This window comes from Moschus berezovskii, chromosome 13 (assembly GCF_049115385.1).
Source record: "Moschus berezovskii isolate FMDL1 chromosome 13, NW_MosBer_1.0, whole genome shotgun sequence".
Classification (NCBI taxonomy): Eukaryota; Metazoa; Chordata; class Mammalia; order Artiodactyla; family Moschidae; genus Moschus; species Moschus berezovskii.
The window spans coordinates 85,965,288-85,980,832 of NC_142472.1; the positions used below are offsets into that span (position 1 = coordinate 85,965,288).

Sequence of the window (15,545 nt, forward strand, 5' to 3'; positions counted from 1 at the left end):
GAGGGCAGCAGAGCATGAGATCATTAGACAGCTTCACAAACTCAAGAGGACATTAATTTGAGCAAACTCCCTGAGACAGTGAAGGACAGGGAAGCCGGATGTGCTGCAGTCCACAGGGCTGCAAAGAGTTAAGGACAGGACTTATGGACTGACTAAGAGAAAATTCTGTTCCACAACCAACAAAAATTATCAGCCATTTAATTTTGATTCATCTACGTGAAAGTGAAAGTCGCTCAGTTCTGTCCCACTCTTTGCGACCCCATGGACTATACAGTCCATGGAATTCACCAGGCCAGAATACTGGAGTGGGTAGCCTTTCCCTTCTCCAGGGTTTCTTCCCAAGCCAGGGATTGAACCCCGGTCTCCCTCATTGCAGGAGGATTCTTTACCAGCTGAGCCATAAGAGAAGCCCAAGAATGCTGGAGTGGGTAGCCGATCCCTTCTCCAGGGCATCTTCCCCACACAGGAATCGAACCGGAGGTCTCCTGAATTGCAGGCAGATTCTTTAACTGAGCTATCAGGGAAGCCCTTTGAGTCATCTATTCACCTTCAAAATGGTAAATCTTTTCCTGACTCCAGGATATTTTGAAGTGGATGTCGCTGAGTCCTGTGTTACTCTTCCAGGCCAGAGTACTTAAGTGGGTAACCTTTTCCTTCTCTGGGGGAATCTTCCCAACCCAGGGATCACACGTCTCCCCCATTGCAGTCGGATTCTTTACCAGCTGAGCCACAAGGGACGCCACAAGGGATATTTTGAATGGTGCTTATAAATAGAAATACAGATAAAATACCTATCACCTAAACATCCCCGACTCTGTGGACATGAGTTTGAGTGAACTCCAGGAGTTGGTGACGGACAGGGAGGCCTGGCGTGCTGTGATTCATGGGGTCGCGGAAAGTCGGACACGACTCAGCGACTGAACTGAACTGAACTAAACTGAAACAAGAGTCGGACACGACTGAGCGACTGAACTGAACTGAAACATTGTACACAATTCTAAAAGTGCTTCAAAATGTTTCATTAAAATCAGTAACTAAGCAATGTGCTTGGGCACACATTTCAACAGCATCCCAGTTAAGCAACACATCGTGATTTTAAAACTATGACTTTTAGAAAGCCCAAACGAAATATGTCAGTTAAAATGAAAACAAAATTAAGGAATTTTAGCTTCACTCTGTAATTATCCCCCTCTTTCTGTAAATGTCGGTTTTCTCCTCAGTCTCAGGTGCGGCTCTGCCCGGTTTCACAGACTCTGCTTTAGTCCATGTTGGTGATGATGAAACAGATGAGGTAACTCCGGTTATAGGGCTGAAGGTTTCAACAGTCTTCCCGCTGGAATTCGCAGCTTGGACCAGCGCCACTCGGAAGAACCTTCCTCCTCAGAGGCCGCAGGAAAGGACGACGATGGAGGGCAGGGACAACTCTGAGGGAGTGTCTCCCGGTCCCCCGCCCCTTCCGCCTGCTCCTTCGATTGGCTGGTGTGAGTCTCGGCCGCCCAATCCCGTTGGAACGTCTCCTGCGCCACTCGGCGGCGCCGGCGCGCACGCGCACTCTGGACCCGCCACTCTGCTTCAGCTGGGAGAGCCGGAGCAGGGCACAGGCACGGAGTGGGCGGGAACTAGGCCTGGCCGTACCCGCGCCAACGTCAGAGCGCCGCGCGCACCGGCCCGGCTGGAGGACGGTGTCAGAGACAAACACGACACAGCTCCCCGAGTTCCCACAACCCTTAGGGTGCAGGTCTTCTTGGGTGCACCCATTCACTTTCATTGTAGCGCGGGACCTGGGCAGTCCGATTTGACTCTGGGGAGTCGGAAAAATTCGATATTTTTTTCTCTGCACCCGGGCAGATGGAAAAGGGGAAGGAACTGTTATAAGAAAGTAGCTTTGCTGCCTTGTAGAGTGGGCCGGGAACACCGTCCCTCGCCTCAGAGCTTAGCTGGCAGCGCCTTCCCGCCGCTGAGCGCCTCAGCTCTGCACTCGGGAGGCGGCCGCCTGTGCGCGCTGGGAACGCAGGCTTCCTTTCTGCCGCACAGAGGACCGCCCCAGGGTGTCCACGGCGTGAGGCTCGGGAAAGTGACCCCGGCGACGCGCAGCCGGCCCTCAGCCTCCGCCGCGAGGCCGGCCCCGGGCCGTCCTCCGCGCGCCGTCGCCCCCGGAGCGCGACGGGCTCGCAGCCGTACGCCGGGCCGGCCCCCGCGGCCGCTCGGAAAACGCGGCGAGCGGAACCCGCACGCGGAAGCGCCCGCCGCACTGAGCATGCCCAGTCGCAGAGGCGACCGGAGGAGTTTTTTTCTTTTCTTTTTTCTTTTTCTTTCTTTTTCTGGGGGGGTCTCAAGTAGCAGGCCTCCCCCAGCCCCCTAGCCGAGCCCCCCAGCACCCCGGCCTAAGCAGCTACCATGGCCGAGGCTCCCGGAGCGGCGCTATCCCGAGCGGGTTGGTAAGTGGCGGGTCTCCCGGGCGCGGGTGCGGGCCGGGCCGAGGTGGCCGGGGCCGGGGCCGGGGGCGCTGGGTGCCTGTCGGGGTAGGCGGAGGCCGCCGCCCGCCCCGGCCTCTCCCGGCGCCCCCCGGCCGGCTCCGCCCCCGGCGCCGCGCGGAGCCGAGCGAGTCCCCCGGCTCCCTTGCGAGGCGGCGGCGCGGCCTGGGCCCCGGAAGGCGGGCGGCGGGCCGCAGGGAGGCCGGGGTCGCGGGGCGGGCGGCGGTGCGGGCCCGGGGGCTCCCACGGCGCCGCCGCGGCGGGACGAGGGTAGGCGAGGGCAGGCGTCAGGGCGCGGCGGAGCAGGGCGAGCGCCGGGCCCGTGCCCGCGCCCGCTCATTCCCAAGTACAGCACGGAGCGGGGGCCATCCTCTGCGGCGCACACAACTTCTGAGGCTGAGAATGCCCGCACTGGAGACTTGGATGGATGCTCCCTCGAACTTTTCTTGAAAGGATGACGGTGTTCTGATTTTTAAGGACGCTTTATGTCAAGATTTTAGGATGAAAACAAACAAACAAAATATACGAAAGTAAGCAGTTTCTGGAACTTCGGCCATGAGGGTTATAAACGTATAGCTTAATTTCCTAATGCTTTCCCAGGCCTGCATAGGCACTGTCTGGGATGAAAGGTGGCAAGGAGGTTGAAAAAGATTTGCTCCTGCTGTCTGTCTGAGCGCTAAGAGAAGGAGCCATTGAAACACACAAACGGGGAATTGTGGCAAACTGTTCAGAGGTGCAGGCAAATGTGGTGTGGAATTGGAGAAGAAGGAAAGTTAATTTTCTAGAGAAGTGGACTTGGAAGGCTGGTGAGGAAAAGGCTTTCTGGATACAGAGCCGCTGGAGCTAAGGCAAGGAGGTAGGAAAGAGCTTATTGGTTTACAGTACTGACATTAAATCCTCATGGTTCCTGGAAGTAGAAAGGTGTCCAATGAAGAGTAAGACCTTAAAAGTTTGTGGCCAGATTGTGCAGCCTATGAGTGTCTAAAGGATGGATTTGATTTTATGAATAAAATATTTGGTTAGAGTACTATAACACCTGTGTTTTGAAGACGCTGCTCTTGGCTCCACAGATATCTCATTTTAGAGGTGTACAGAAAACAGAATTGTTAAGTAACCTAAAAAAAAAAAATGACGTTACTGGAAAGTGATTAAGAGTTGAATGCTGAGGACAGGGGACTGGTTCCAACTCGTGCTTTTAACTGTTCCTGTTTTTACAGCTTTTGCATAAAACACCATTATCGTAACATACTGTAGTTTTAAAAAGTCACCTTTTCAGTTTTACTTTTGTTTTAACTTTATACATTCAGATTCTTCACCTCACAGTGTTGTCTTGAATAATCTTGTATCACTCTTCTGAGTTGCCCCCCCCCCCCATTCTTAGTGAGCCTTAGTTCTTCAAACTAGTTGTATGAATTCATTTACAGTCTTTTGTCTGCTATCCAGCATGATGATCCCACCCGTGTCAGAAAGACTAGTGTCTTTATTTTGGTTCCAAACACATACTAAATTGTTCTTTGGACTCTTAACTAAGATCCTTAAATGTGGTTAAACACCATTTTATGTTTCTGTATATCTGGAATGTCGGGAAACATTGTAGTTTCTTAGTAAAATCTGGTAAAATTGACCTTGGATAACAGTGCCCCTGCCGATCAAAATTCTCTAACCAGGGTCTCTACCCCAGCTTAGCATTTTTCTTGTCTTTATTTTATAATAAATCCTCAGTAATGTTATTTTGTGACATTTGCCACTTTATGTTGCAAATTTTCTCTTTAACATGTTTCTTACTCCAAACTGCTGCTTTTAAATGGCAGGGATTCATAAAGGCAGAAATAATAGGTGAGGCTAATAAGACTATCTTTCTACGAGTTTGGGGGTGATTCCTGATGAGTTTTGAACTCATGAGACTTGTGAAGAAGACAGGAGGATGTCTTAGGCTTATAGTTGGCATGTGTTAGATCTTATGTTTAAGTAGAAATTTATTAAAGGTATATGTGGAGAAGAGTACTAGAAGGAGAATTTCTGACAATAGAGCTACTTTTACCAACTCATTCCACTTCTGACATCTCGAGTTTCTTATGACTCTTGTGATTCTCTGTTATTGTAACTGACAAAAATCCATTTTTTTTTTTTTTTTTAGTGCTCAGTCTATTCACTTAATTACTTGTAGGACCTCAAAAGAAGTAGATGCTAACTATTATTATCTATTCTGTCAGCCTCATCTAAAATAGTAGGTTTGAGAAGTGTGTAGTGCTGAGTAGTTTATGTTTCTGAAATTGTGATCTTCAGGAGGTGCAGATGGTCTGTATAGACTGGTCTGTTATTCCAGTTTATATTATTTTTTTTAAGCACATTTTTTTTTTCTTTTAAGCCCTCAATCTTCATTATAATTCCCACAAAAAGCCAGTATTTTAAAGTAAAACTCCCAATAGCAGCCACCCTGGCAGATTACAATAATTTTTTTTTCCTTAGTGGCCAGTAGCGCAGAAAGTGCTAAGTTTTGCTGATTTGAACTTAAAACTTCCAGGAACTACTCCAGTATAGTCACTATGTTTAAATGTTGCATGAAATTGTACCTTCAGTTGATTTAAGTCGCTCAGTCATGTCCGACTCTTTGGGACCCCATGGACTGCAGCACACCAAGCTTCTCTGTCCATCACCAACTCTTGGAGCTTGCTCAAACTCGTGTCCATCCATTCGGTGATGCCATCCAACCATCTCATCTTCTGCCGTCTCCTTCTCCTTCTGTCTTCAGTCTTTCCCAGCATCAGGGTGTTTTCCAGTTAGTCCACTCTTCACATCAAGTGGCCAGAGTACTGGAGTTTCAACCTCAGCATCAGTCCTTCCAATGAATATTCAGGACTGATTTCCTTTAGGATGGACTGGTTGGATCTCCTTGCAGTCCAAGGGACTCTCAAGAGTCTTCACCAACACCACAGTTCAAAAGCATCAATTCTTCGGCGATCTGCTTTCTTTATAGTCCAGCTCTCACATCCATGCATGACTATTGGAAAAACCATAGTTTTTACTAGATGGACCTTTGTTGGCAAAGAAATGTCTCTGCTTTTTAATATGCTGTCTAGGTTCGTCATAGTTTTCCTTCCAAGGAGAAAGCGTCTTTTAGTTTCATGGCTGCAGTCACCGTCCGCAGTGATTTTGGAGCCCAAGAAAATAAAGTCTGTCACTTTTGCCGCTGCTTCCCCATCTATTTGCCATGAAGTGATGGGGCTGGATGCCATGATTTTAGTTTTTTGAGTGTTGAGTTTTAAGCCAGCTTTTTCTCTCTCCTCTTTCACTTTCAAAAAGAGGCTCTTTAGTTCCTCTTTGCTTTCTGCCATAAGAGTGGTGTCATCTGCATATCTGAGGTTATTGATATTTCTCCTGTCAATCTAGATGCCAGCTTGTGCTTCTTCCAGCCCGGCATTTTACAGACTGGTTCCAAATAGGAAAAGGAGTACGTCAAGTCTGTATATTGTCACCCTGCATATTTAACTTATATTAAGAGTACATCATGAGGAACGCTGGGCTGGAAGAAGCACAAGCTGGAATCAAGATTGCTGGGAGAAGTATCAATAACCTCAGATATGCAGATGACACCACCCTTCTGGCAGAAAGTGAAGAGGAACTCAAAAGCCTCTTGATGAAAGTGAAAGAGGAGAGTGAAAAGGTTGTCTGGAAGCTCAACATTCAGAAAACAAAGATCATGGCATCTGGTCCCATCCCTTCATGGGAAATAGATGGAAAAACAGTGGAGACAGTGTCAGATTTTATTTTTTTGGGCTCCAAAATCACTGCAGATGCTGATTGCAGCCATGAAATTAAAAGACGCTTACTCCTTGGAAGGAAAGTTATGATCAATCTAGATAGTATATTAAAAAGCAGGGACTTTGCCAACCAAGGTCCGTCTAGTCAAGGCTATGGTTTTTCCCGTGGTCATGTATGGATGTGAGAGTTGGACTGTGAAGAAGGCTGATGGCTGAAGAATTGATGCTTTTGAACTGTGGTGCTGGAGAAGACTCTTGAGAGTCCCTTGTACTGCAAGGAGATCTAACCAGTCCATTCTAGAGGAGATCAATCCTGGGTGTTCATTGGAAGGACTGATGCTAAAGCTGAAACTGCAATACTTTGACCACCTCATGAGACGAGTTGATTCACTGGAAAAGTCTCTGATGCTGGGAGGGATTGGGGGCGGGAGGAGACAGGGACGACAGAGAATGAGATGGCTGGATGGCATCACCGACTCTGTGGACATGAGTTTGAGTGAACTCCGGGAGTTGGTGATGGACAGGGAGGCCTGGTGTGCTGTGATTCATGGGGTCACAGAGAGTTGGACACAACTGAGCAACTGAACTGAACTCTGCATATAACTTAAATAAGCACGGTGACAGTAGACAGCCTTGACATACTTCTACCCAATTTGGAACCAGTCTGTTGTTCCATGTCCAGTTCTAACTGTTGCTTCTTGACTTGCATACAGATTTTTCAAGAGACAGGGAAGGTGGTCTGGTACTCCCATCTCTTTGAGAATTTTCCACAGTTTATTGTGATCCACACATTCAAAGGCTTTAGTGTAGGCAAATAAATGGAAATAGATGTTTTTCTGGAACTCTCTTGTTTTTTCGATGATCCAGTGGATGTTGGCAATTTGATCTCTGGTTCCTCTGCCTTTTCTAAAATCAGCTTGAACATCTGGAAGTTCATGGTTCATGTATTGCTGAAGCCTGGCTTGGAGAATATTGAACATTACTTTGCTAGATTGTGAAGTGAGTGCAATTGTGTAGTAGTTTGAACATTCTTTGGCATTGCCTTTCTTTGGGATTGGAGTGAAAACTGACCCTTTCCAGTCCTGTGGCCACTGCTGAATTTTCCAAATTTGCTGACATTGAGTGCAGCACTTTCACAGCATCATCTTTCAGGATTTGAAATAACTCAGTTGGAATTCCATCACCTCCACTTACTTTGTTCGTAGTGATTCTTCCTAAGGCCCACTTGACTTCACACTACAGAATGTCTGGCTCTATGCGAGTGAGCACACCATCATGGTTATCTTTGTCAGTAAGATCATTTTTGTATAGTCTGTGTATTCTTGCCACCTCTTAATATCTTCTGCTTCTGTTAGGTCCATATCATTTCTGTCCTTTATTTTTCCCATCTTTGCATGGAATGTTACCTTGGTATCTAATTTTCTTGAAGAGATCTCTAGTCTTTCCCATTCTGTTGTTTTCCTCTTAGTTTCTTTGCGTTGATCACTTAGGAAGGCTTTCTTATCTCTCCTTGCTGTTCTTTGAAACTCTGCATTCAGATGTGTATATCTTTCCTTTTCTCCTTGCCTTTAGCTTCTCTTCTTTTCTCAGCTATTTGTAAAGCCTTCTCAGACAACCATTTTGCCTTTTTGCATTTCTTTATTTTGGGGATTGTCTTGATCACTGCCTCTGACCATAGTTCTTCAGGTACTCTTATCAGATCTGATCCCTTGAATCTATTTGTCACTTCCACTGTGTAACCATAAGGGATTTGATTTAGGTCATACCTGAGTAGTATAGTGGTTTTCCCTACTTAAGTCTGAAATTTGCAATAAGGAGTTCATTATCTGAGCCACAGTCTGCTCCTGTTCTTGTTTTTGCTGACTGTATAGAGCTTCTTCATTGTGGCTGCAAAGAATATAATTAGTCTGGTTTAGTGATGTCTACATGTAGCATCGACTCTTGTGTTGTTGGAAGAGGGTGTTTGCTATGACCAGTGCATTCTCTTAGCTAACTCTATTAGCCTTTGCTGTGCTTCATTCTGTACTCCAAGGCCAAACTTGTCTGTTACTCCAGGTATCTCTTCCTACTTTTGCATTCCAGTCCCCTATGATGAAAAGGACATCTTTTTTTGGTATTAGTTCTAGAAGGTCTTGTAGTTCATCACAGAACTGTTCACCTTCTTCAACATTAGTGGTTGGGGCATAGACCTGGAATACTGTGAAATTGTACCTTGGTGTTCTGTAATGCTTAGTTATATTCATAGAACAAGTACTGAGAGAGGACATTTGACTGACTTTGTCTGAATGGACTGATTTACATCTCTTTGTTTCTCTTGAGATTTCCTTAAGGGAGACTTATGTACTCCTACCTACCTTTTATGGTAGGTATGTTATGGGCTTCATTGATAGCTCAGTTGGTAAAGAATCCATCTGCAATGCAGGAGACCCTGGTTCAATTCCTGTGTTAGGAAGATATGCTGGAGAAAGGATAGGCTACCCACTCCAGTGTTCTTGGGCTTCTCTTTGCTCAGCTGGTAAAGAATCTGCCTTCTATGTGGGAGACCTGTGTTTGATCCCTGGGTTGGGAAGATCCCTTGGAGATGGGAAAGGCTGCCCACTCCAGTATTCTGGACTGGAGAATTCCATGGTCTGTATAGTCGATGGGGTTGCAAAGAGTCAGACATGACTTAGCGACTTTCACTTTCACCTAACTTTTGGCTTATTTTTTAAAGAAAGAATCAGCCTTTCAGATTTTTCTTTTTTTAAAATTAACAGAATAATGTATTTATTGGGGACAAAAACCAAATTGAACTGTATAAAGTGAGAAAAGTTTAAAAAGTCTGGTCAGGATCACAAAGCTAAACCTTGAAGTGAAAACTAGAACTCAAGTTTTCTCATTCATGAGAACATTTTTTTTTTAATAGAAACACGTTAAGGGAATATAATCATCTTTATTTATTTTGGAAAAAGGTATTTTTTCTTTTTATATAGAATTAGTAATTGTATAGCTTAACTCCTTCAGTGTGCAGATCAGGAAGTTGAAACACTGGCATCAGTAATTTGCTCAGAGATATAAGGGACAGAATGAAGAATAGAGCCCAAATATCTGGAATAAATATTCAGTACTAATTTTCATTAAGTCCTGGTGAGCACATTTAATTTAAATTGTTGATCAAATAGAACACATTTTAAAATTGAGAATTGGATTTAGCCATTTTTTGATATGTAAATTTGCTTTCTTCTCTTGGAAAGATTGATGCTTATTCTGAGGAGTGATGCTGTTGAAATCAAAGAAACCTTTACCTTTTGGTTCAGTTCAGTTCTCAGTTGTGTCTGACTCTCTGCGACCCCATAAATCACAGAACGCCAGGCCTCCCTGTCCATCACCAACTACCTTTTGGTGGTTCACCTAATTACTGATTCAGTCAGTTCAGTTCAGTCGCCCAGTCGTGTCCGACTCTTTGTGACCCCATGAATCACAGCACGCCTGGCCTCCCTGTCCATCACCAGTTCCTGGAGTTCACTCAAACTCACCTCCATCGAGTTGGTGATGCCATCCAGCCATCTCATTCTCTGTCGTCCCCTTCTCCTTCTGCCTCCAATCCCTCCCAGCATCAGAGTCTTTTCCAGTGAGTCAACTTTTCGCCTGAGGTGGCCAAAGTATTGGAGTTTCAGCCTTAGCATCAGTCCTTCCAATGAATACCCAGAATTGATCTCCTTTAGAATGGACTGGTTGGATCTCCTTGCAGTCCAAGGGACTCTCAAGAGTCTTCTCCAACACCACAGTTGAAAAGCATCAATTCTTCGGCGATCAGCTTTCTTCACAGTCCAACTCTCACATCCATACATGACCACTGGGAAACCATAGCTTTGACTAGATGGACCTTTGTTGGCAAAGTAATGTCTCTGCTGTTTAATGTGCTATCTAGGTTGGTCATAACTTTCCTTCCAAGGAGTAAGCATCTTTTAATATCATGGCTGCAGTCAGCATCTGCAGTGATTTTGGAGTCCAAAGAAATAAACTATGACACTGTTTCCACTGTTTCCCCATCTATTTCCCATGAAATGATGGGACCAGATGCCATGATCTTAGTTTTCTGAATGTTGAGCTTCAAGCCAACTTTTTCACTCTCCTTTTTCACTTTCATGAAGAGGCTTTTTAGTTCCTCTTCGCTTTCTGTCATAAGGGTGGTGTTATCTGCATATCTGAGGTTATTAATATTTCTCCTGGCAGTCTTGATTCCAGCTTGTGCTTCATCCAGCCCAGCGTTCCTCATGATGTACTCTGCATACAAATTAAATAAGCAGAGTGACAGTATACAGCCTTGACGTACTCCTTTTCCTATTTGGAACCAGTCTGTTGTTCCATGACCAGTTCTAACTGTTGCTTCCTGACCTGCGTATAAATTACTGATTGGATTTATGTAAAAATCTGGTGAATTCTGTGTTTTGGAATCTAAGAATATCTGAAAAAGTAAGGCACTATTTTCATATATTTGACTTATCCAGCAGTTTTTAGTTCAAAACACCATAAATAATCATTAGAAATAATGTGTTTCCGTTTTATTCTGAAAAAAAGCGTATTTTCTTCGAAACCCCATGTTTCTAACATCTAAAGTTTAACTTGGTTGTGCTTTGAGGTGTTTTGTTTGTGTAGGGCAGAGTTGGAGGGAAAAGAGGATGAATACAAAGGTCATCTTCTTATCTTGACCCCCTTGAATTTCACTTCCCTTTTGGAGTTCTCTCACCTTGGTTACTGGTTACTTGGTTACTTCAAACTGATATCCTCTGACCCAAGGGTATACCGGACCTCATTCCCTTGATTTCACCTTTGAATAAGAAAGGCTGTAAGTATAAATGTCTTTCCCAAGACAATACTAGAGGAGAGTATTTATTTATGGGATAAGTAGAGGAAAAAAAGCACAATGTCAGTATAGATTATAAAGGAAAGACTCTCATGTGTTGAGAAGCCTGCTCTATTATTCCTTGTGTTGCTTTGAGATAGCTGCTCCAAAGAGTGAAGCGGTGGAACAATTTCAGGACATTTTGCTGGAATTCCTAGCTTTTGACCTATCCACAGATTGAGAGCTTCCTTTTACATCTTATCACTTAGAAATTTCCTCCAAAGCATATTAAGACCAAAGAAGTCAGATTCTTGTTCAGTAGCTACCCTTGTATTTTTCTTGTTTGTAGTTTTATTTTTTCCTGAGTTCAGTTCAGTTGCTCAGTTGTTTCCGACTCTTGCGACCCCATGAATGGCAGCATGCCAGCCCTCCCAGTCCATCACCAACTCCCGGAGTTCACCCAAACTCATGCATCAAGTCGGTAATGCCATCCAGCCATCTCATCCTCTGTCATCTCCGTCTCCTGGTCCCAGCGTCAGAGACTTTTCCATTGAGTCAACTCTTCACATGAGGTGGCCAAAGTATTGGAGTTTCAGCTTTAGCATCAGTCTTTCCAGTGAACACCCAGGACTGATCTCCTCTAGGATGGACTGGTTGGATCTCCTTGTAGTACAAGGGACTCTCAAGAATCTTCTCCAACACCACAGTTCAAAAGCGTCAATTTTTCGGCGATTGGCTTTCTTCACAGTCCAACTCTTACATCCATACATGACCACTGGGGAACCATAGCTTTGACTAGACGGACCTTTGTTGGCAAAGTAATGTCTCTGCTTTTTAATATGCTGTTTAGGTTGGTCATAACTTTCCTTCCAAGGAGTAAGCGTCTTTTAATTTCATGGCTGCAGTCACCATCTGCAGTGATTTTGGAGCCCCCCAAAATAAAGTCTGACACTGTGTCCCCATCTATTTCCCATGAAGTGATGGGACCAGATGCCATGATCTTCGTTTTCTGAATCTTGAGGTTTAAGCCAATGTTTTCACTCTTCTCTTTTACTTTCATCAAGAGGCTTTTTACTTCCTCTTCCCTTTCTGCCATAAGGGTGGTGTCATCTGCATATCTGAGGTTATTGATATTTCTCCCGGCAATCTTGATTCCAGCTTGTGCTTCTTCCAGACCAGTGTTTCTCATGATGTACTCTGCATATAAGTTAAATAATCAGGGTGACAATATACAGCCTTGATGTACTCCTGTTCCTATTCGGAACCACTCTGTTCTTCCATGTCCAGTTGTAACTGTTGCTTCCTGACCTGCATACAGATTTCTCAAGAGGCAGGTCAGGTGGTCTGATATTCCCATCTTTCTTCAAAATTTTTCACAGTTTATTGTGATCCACACAGTCAAAGGCTTTGGCATAGTCAATAAAGCAGAAATAGATGTTTTCCTGGAACCCTCTTGCTTTTTCGATGATCCAGTGGATGTTGGCAATTTGATCTCTGGTGCCTCTGCCTTTTCTAAAACCAGCTTGAACAACTGGAAGTTCACAGTTCACGTATTGCTGAAGCCTGGCTTGGAGAATTTTGAGCATGACTTTACTAGCGTGTGAGATGAGTGCAATTGTGCGGTAGTTTGAGCATTCTTTGGCATTGCCTTTCTTTGGGATTGGAATGAAAACTGACCTTTTTCCAGTCCTGTGGCCACTGCTGAGTTTTCCGAATTTGCTGGCATATTGACTGCAGCACTTTCACAGCATCATCTTTCAGGATTTGAACTAGCTCAACTGGAATTCCATCACCTGCACTAGCTTTGTTCGTCGTGATGCTTTCTAAGGCCCACTTGACTTCACATTCCAAGATGTCTGGCTCTATGTCAGTGATCACGTTATCGTGACTATCTTGGTCGTGAAGATCTTTTTTGTACAGTTCTTCTGTGTATTCCTGCCACCTCTTCTTAATATCTTCTGCTTCTGTTAGGTCCATACCATTTCTGTCCTTTATCGAGCCCATCTTTGCATGAAATATTCCCTTGGAATCTCTAATTTTCTTGAAGAGATCTCTTGTTTTTCCTATTCTGTTGTTTTCCTCTATTTCTTTGTATTGATCACTGAGGAAGGCTTTCTTATCTCTCCTTGCTATTCTTTGGAACTCTGCATTCAAATGGGTATATCTTTGCTTTTCTCCTTTGCTTTTTCTTCTCTTCTCACAGCTATTTGTAAGGCCTCCCCAGACAGCCAGTTTGCTTTTTTGCATTTCTTTTCCGTGAGAATGGTCTTGGTCCCTGTCTCCTGTAGAATGTCACGAATCTCCGCCCATAGTTCATTAGGCACTCTATCAGATCTAGTCCCTTAAATATATTTCTCACTTCTACTGTATAATCATAAGGGATTTAATTTAGGTCATACCTGAATGGTCTAGTGGTTTTCTCTACTTTTTACGTCTGAATTTGGCAATAAGGAGTTCATGATCTGAGCCACAGTCAGCTCCTGGTCTTGTTTTTGCTGACTGTATAGAGCTTCTCCATCTTTGGCTGCAAAGAATATAATCAATCTGATTTCGGTGTTGACCATCTGGTGATGTCCATGTGCAGAGTCTTTTTTCTGAGAGACCCACCTACTTCCCAGGAGATTGCTGGTGAATGAGCTCAATTTTCAAGTCAGGAATGATCTTTGTAGCATCATAAAAATAACTATATCTGCATATAATGTACTCTTGATAATGGTCAAGCAAAAGAGTTTATGCAAAGGGTATCATAAGTTTTGGTCCCTCGTGCTTTGGTGGCTTAGATGGTAAAGAATCTGTCTGCAAAGTGGGAGACCTGGGTTTGATCCCTGGGATGGGAAGATCCCCTGGAGGAGGGCATGACAACCCACTCCAGTATTCTTGCCTAGAGAATCCCATGGACAGAGGAGCCTGGCAGTTCTTGGGATTGCAGAGAGTCAGACAGCCCTGAGTGACTAAGCACAGTACAGCATTGTTCCAGCATAGCTCTTAGACATAGGTGTCTCTGTAAAGAATTTTGATAGTTCTTTATAAGTTTGTATGCTTAGTACAGGAATTTTTTTTTCTTTTCTTAAATTTTAAAATATTTCATCATTCAGTTCAGTTCAGTTCAGTCGCTCAGTCGTGTCCTACTCTCTGCGACCCCATGAATCACAGCACGCCAGGCTTCCCTGTCCATCACCAACTCCCGGAGTTCACTCAAACTCATGTCTACAGAGTCGGTGATGCCATCTAGCCATCTCATTCTCTGTCGTCCCCTTCTCCTCCCGCCCCCAACCTTTCCCAGCATCAGAGTCTTTTCCAGTGAGTCAACTCGTCGCATGAGGTGGCCAAAGTATTGGAGTTTCAGCTTTAGCATCAGTCCTTCCAATGAACACCCAGGCCATTTTTTAAATCTGTATAAAATATCATTTTTTAAAAAGATGAATATTTTTCGTGATAGGTGCCGTTCACATAGGAGGTAGACATCATAAACCATTAGGCACCTTAATAACAAAGATACATAAGAAATATAAGGGAGAAAAATATATAATTGTAGACAAATCAGCATTTGTCTGAGAATATTTTGTCAGATCCAGAAAAAATAAGAATAGGAGCATCTTGAATGATGTCATTAATAATGTACATTTAATATATTTATATTTAATTTATATGAATCATATCCTATACAAATATACTTAAAAATTTTGTATCTCATATGTTGTTATTAGAGGTCCATAAGACATTTAGAAAAAACTGGCATAAAGATAAACATTACTAAATTTCAAAAGTAGAATTCTTTTTTCTGTGTGATTTATTTATACATATACATGTGTTATTTTTGAAATTATTTTCCACTATAAATTTTTTTAAAAATATCGACTATAGTTCCTGGAGCTATATAATAAGTCTTTGTTCCTTGTTGCTTATCTGTTTTGTTAAATTAGAAATCTAGCATTCTATTCATACTAAGTAAAATAAGTGGAGTCAAAATGTCATACATTTTTTTAGTTAGGTGGAAATTCATAAGTTTTCTAAAATATAATACATATTATTTATATATGTATATATGTATGTATGCAAAAGATTTTCTACTGTGCTTGATAAAGACATGGGAAATAACCTAAAAAAAAAAAGAGGTGGAGAAACTAAAAAACATAAACGGAATGAAATGGAAGCACTGGATATGAAATAGAAAAAGTGAAACAAACTAGATAAAAGATCCTCATATTGTCCAGTTATTTTTAAATGTGGCTGCTCAGCAGAAACATATCTGGAGCTCTCAGGGGAAAAACAAAGCAATACGTGGACATTTGTATTTTTCAAAATGGTCCAAGATAATTCTGATATACATCTGGATTTTAAAAACTGATTACAGATTTTTCTATTAAATGGTAGTTTTGGTGATACAGAATTCTATAATTTTCCTGTTAACCAATCATGATGCAATGGTATTAAGTGAGTAATATTACATAATCACAATAGTGAAGTGTTAGTTGCTCAGTCATG

The 15,545-nt window shown here is 43.3% G+C and overlaps 1 protein-coding gene across 1 annotated transcript in view; it reads left to right on the plus strand.

The window, feature by feature from the left end:
* The first annotated feature begins 2,251 nt into the window (after window positions 1-2,251).
* TDRD3 (tudor domain containing 3) overlaps window positions 2,252-15,545 on the plus strand; it is a 210,516-nt gene continuing 197,222 nt past the window's right edge. The window contains exon 1 of the mRNA XM_055426003.2: window positions 2,252-2,438. Within this exon, the coding sequence (XP_055281978.2) occupies window positions 2,398-2,438 (41 nt within the window). The 5' untranslated portion in view covers window positions 2,252-2,397. The remainder of the gene's footprint in view (window positions 2,439-15,545) is intronic.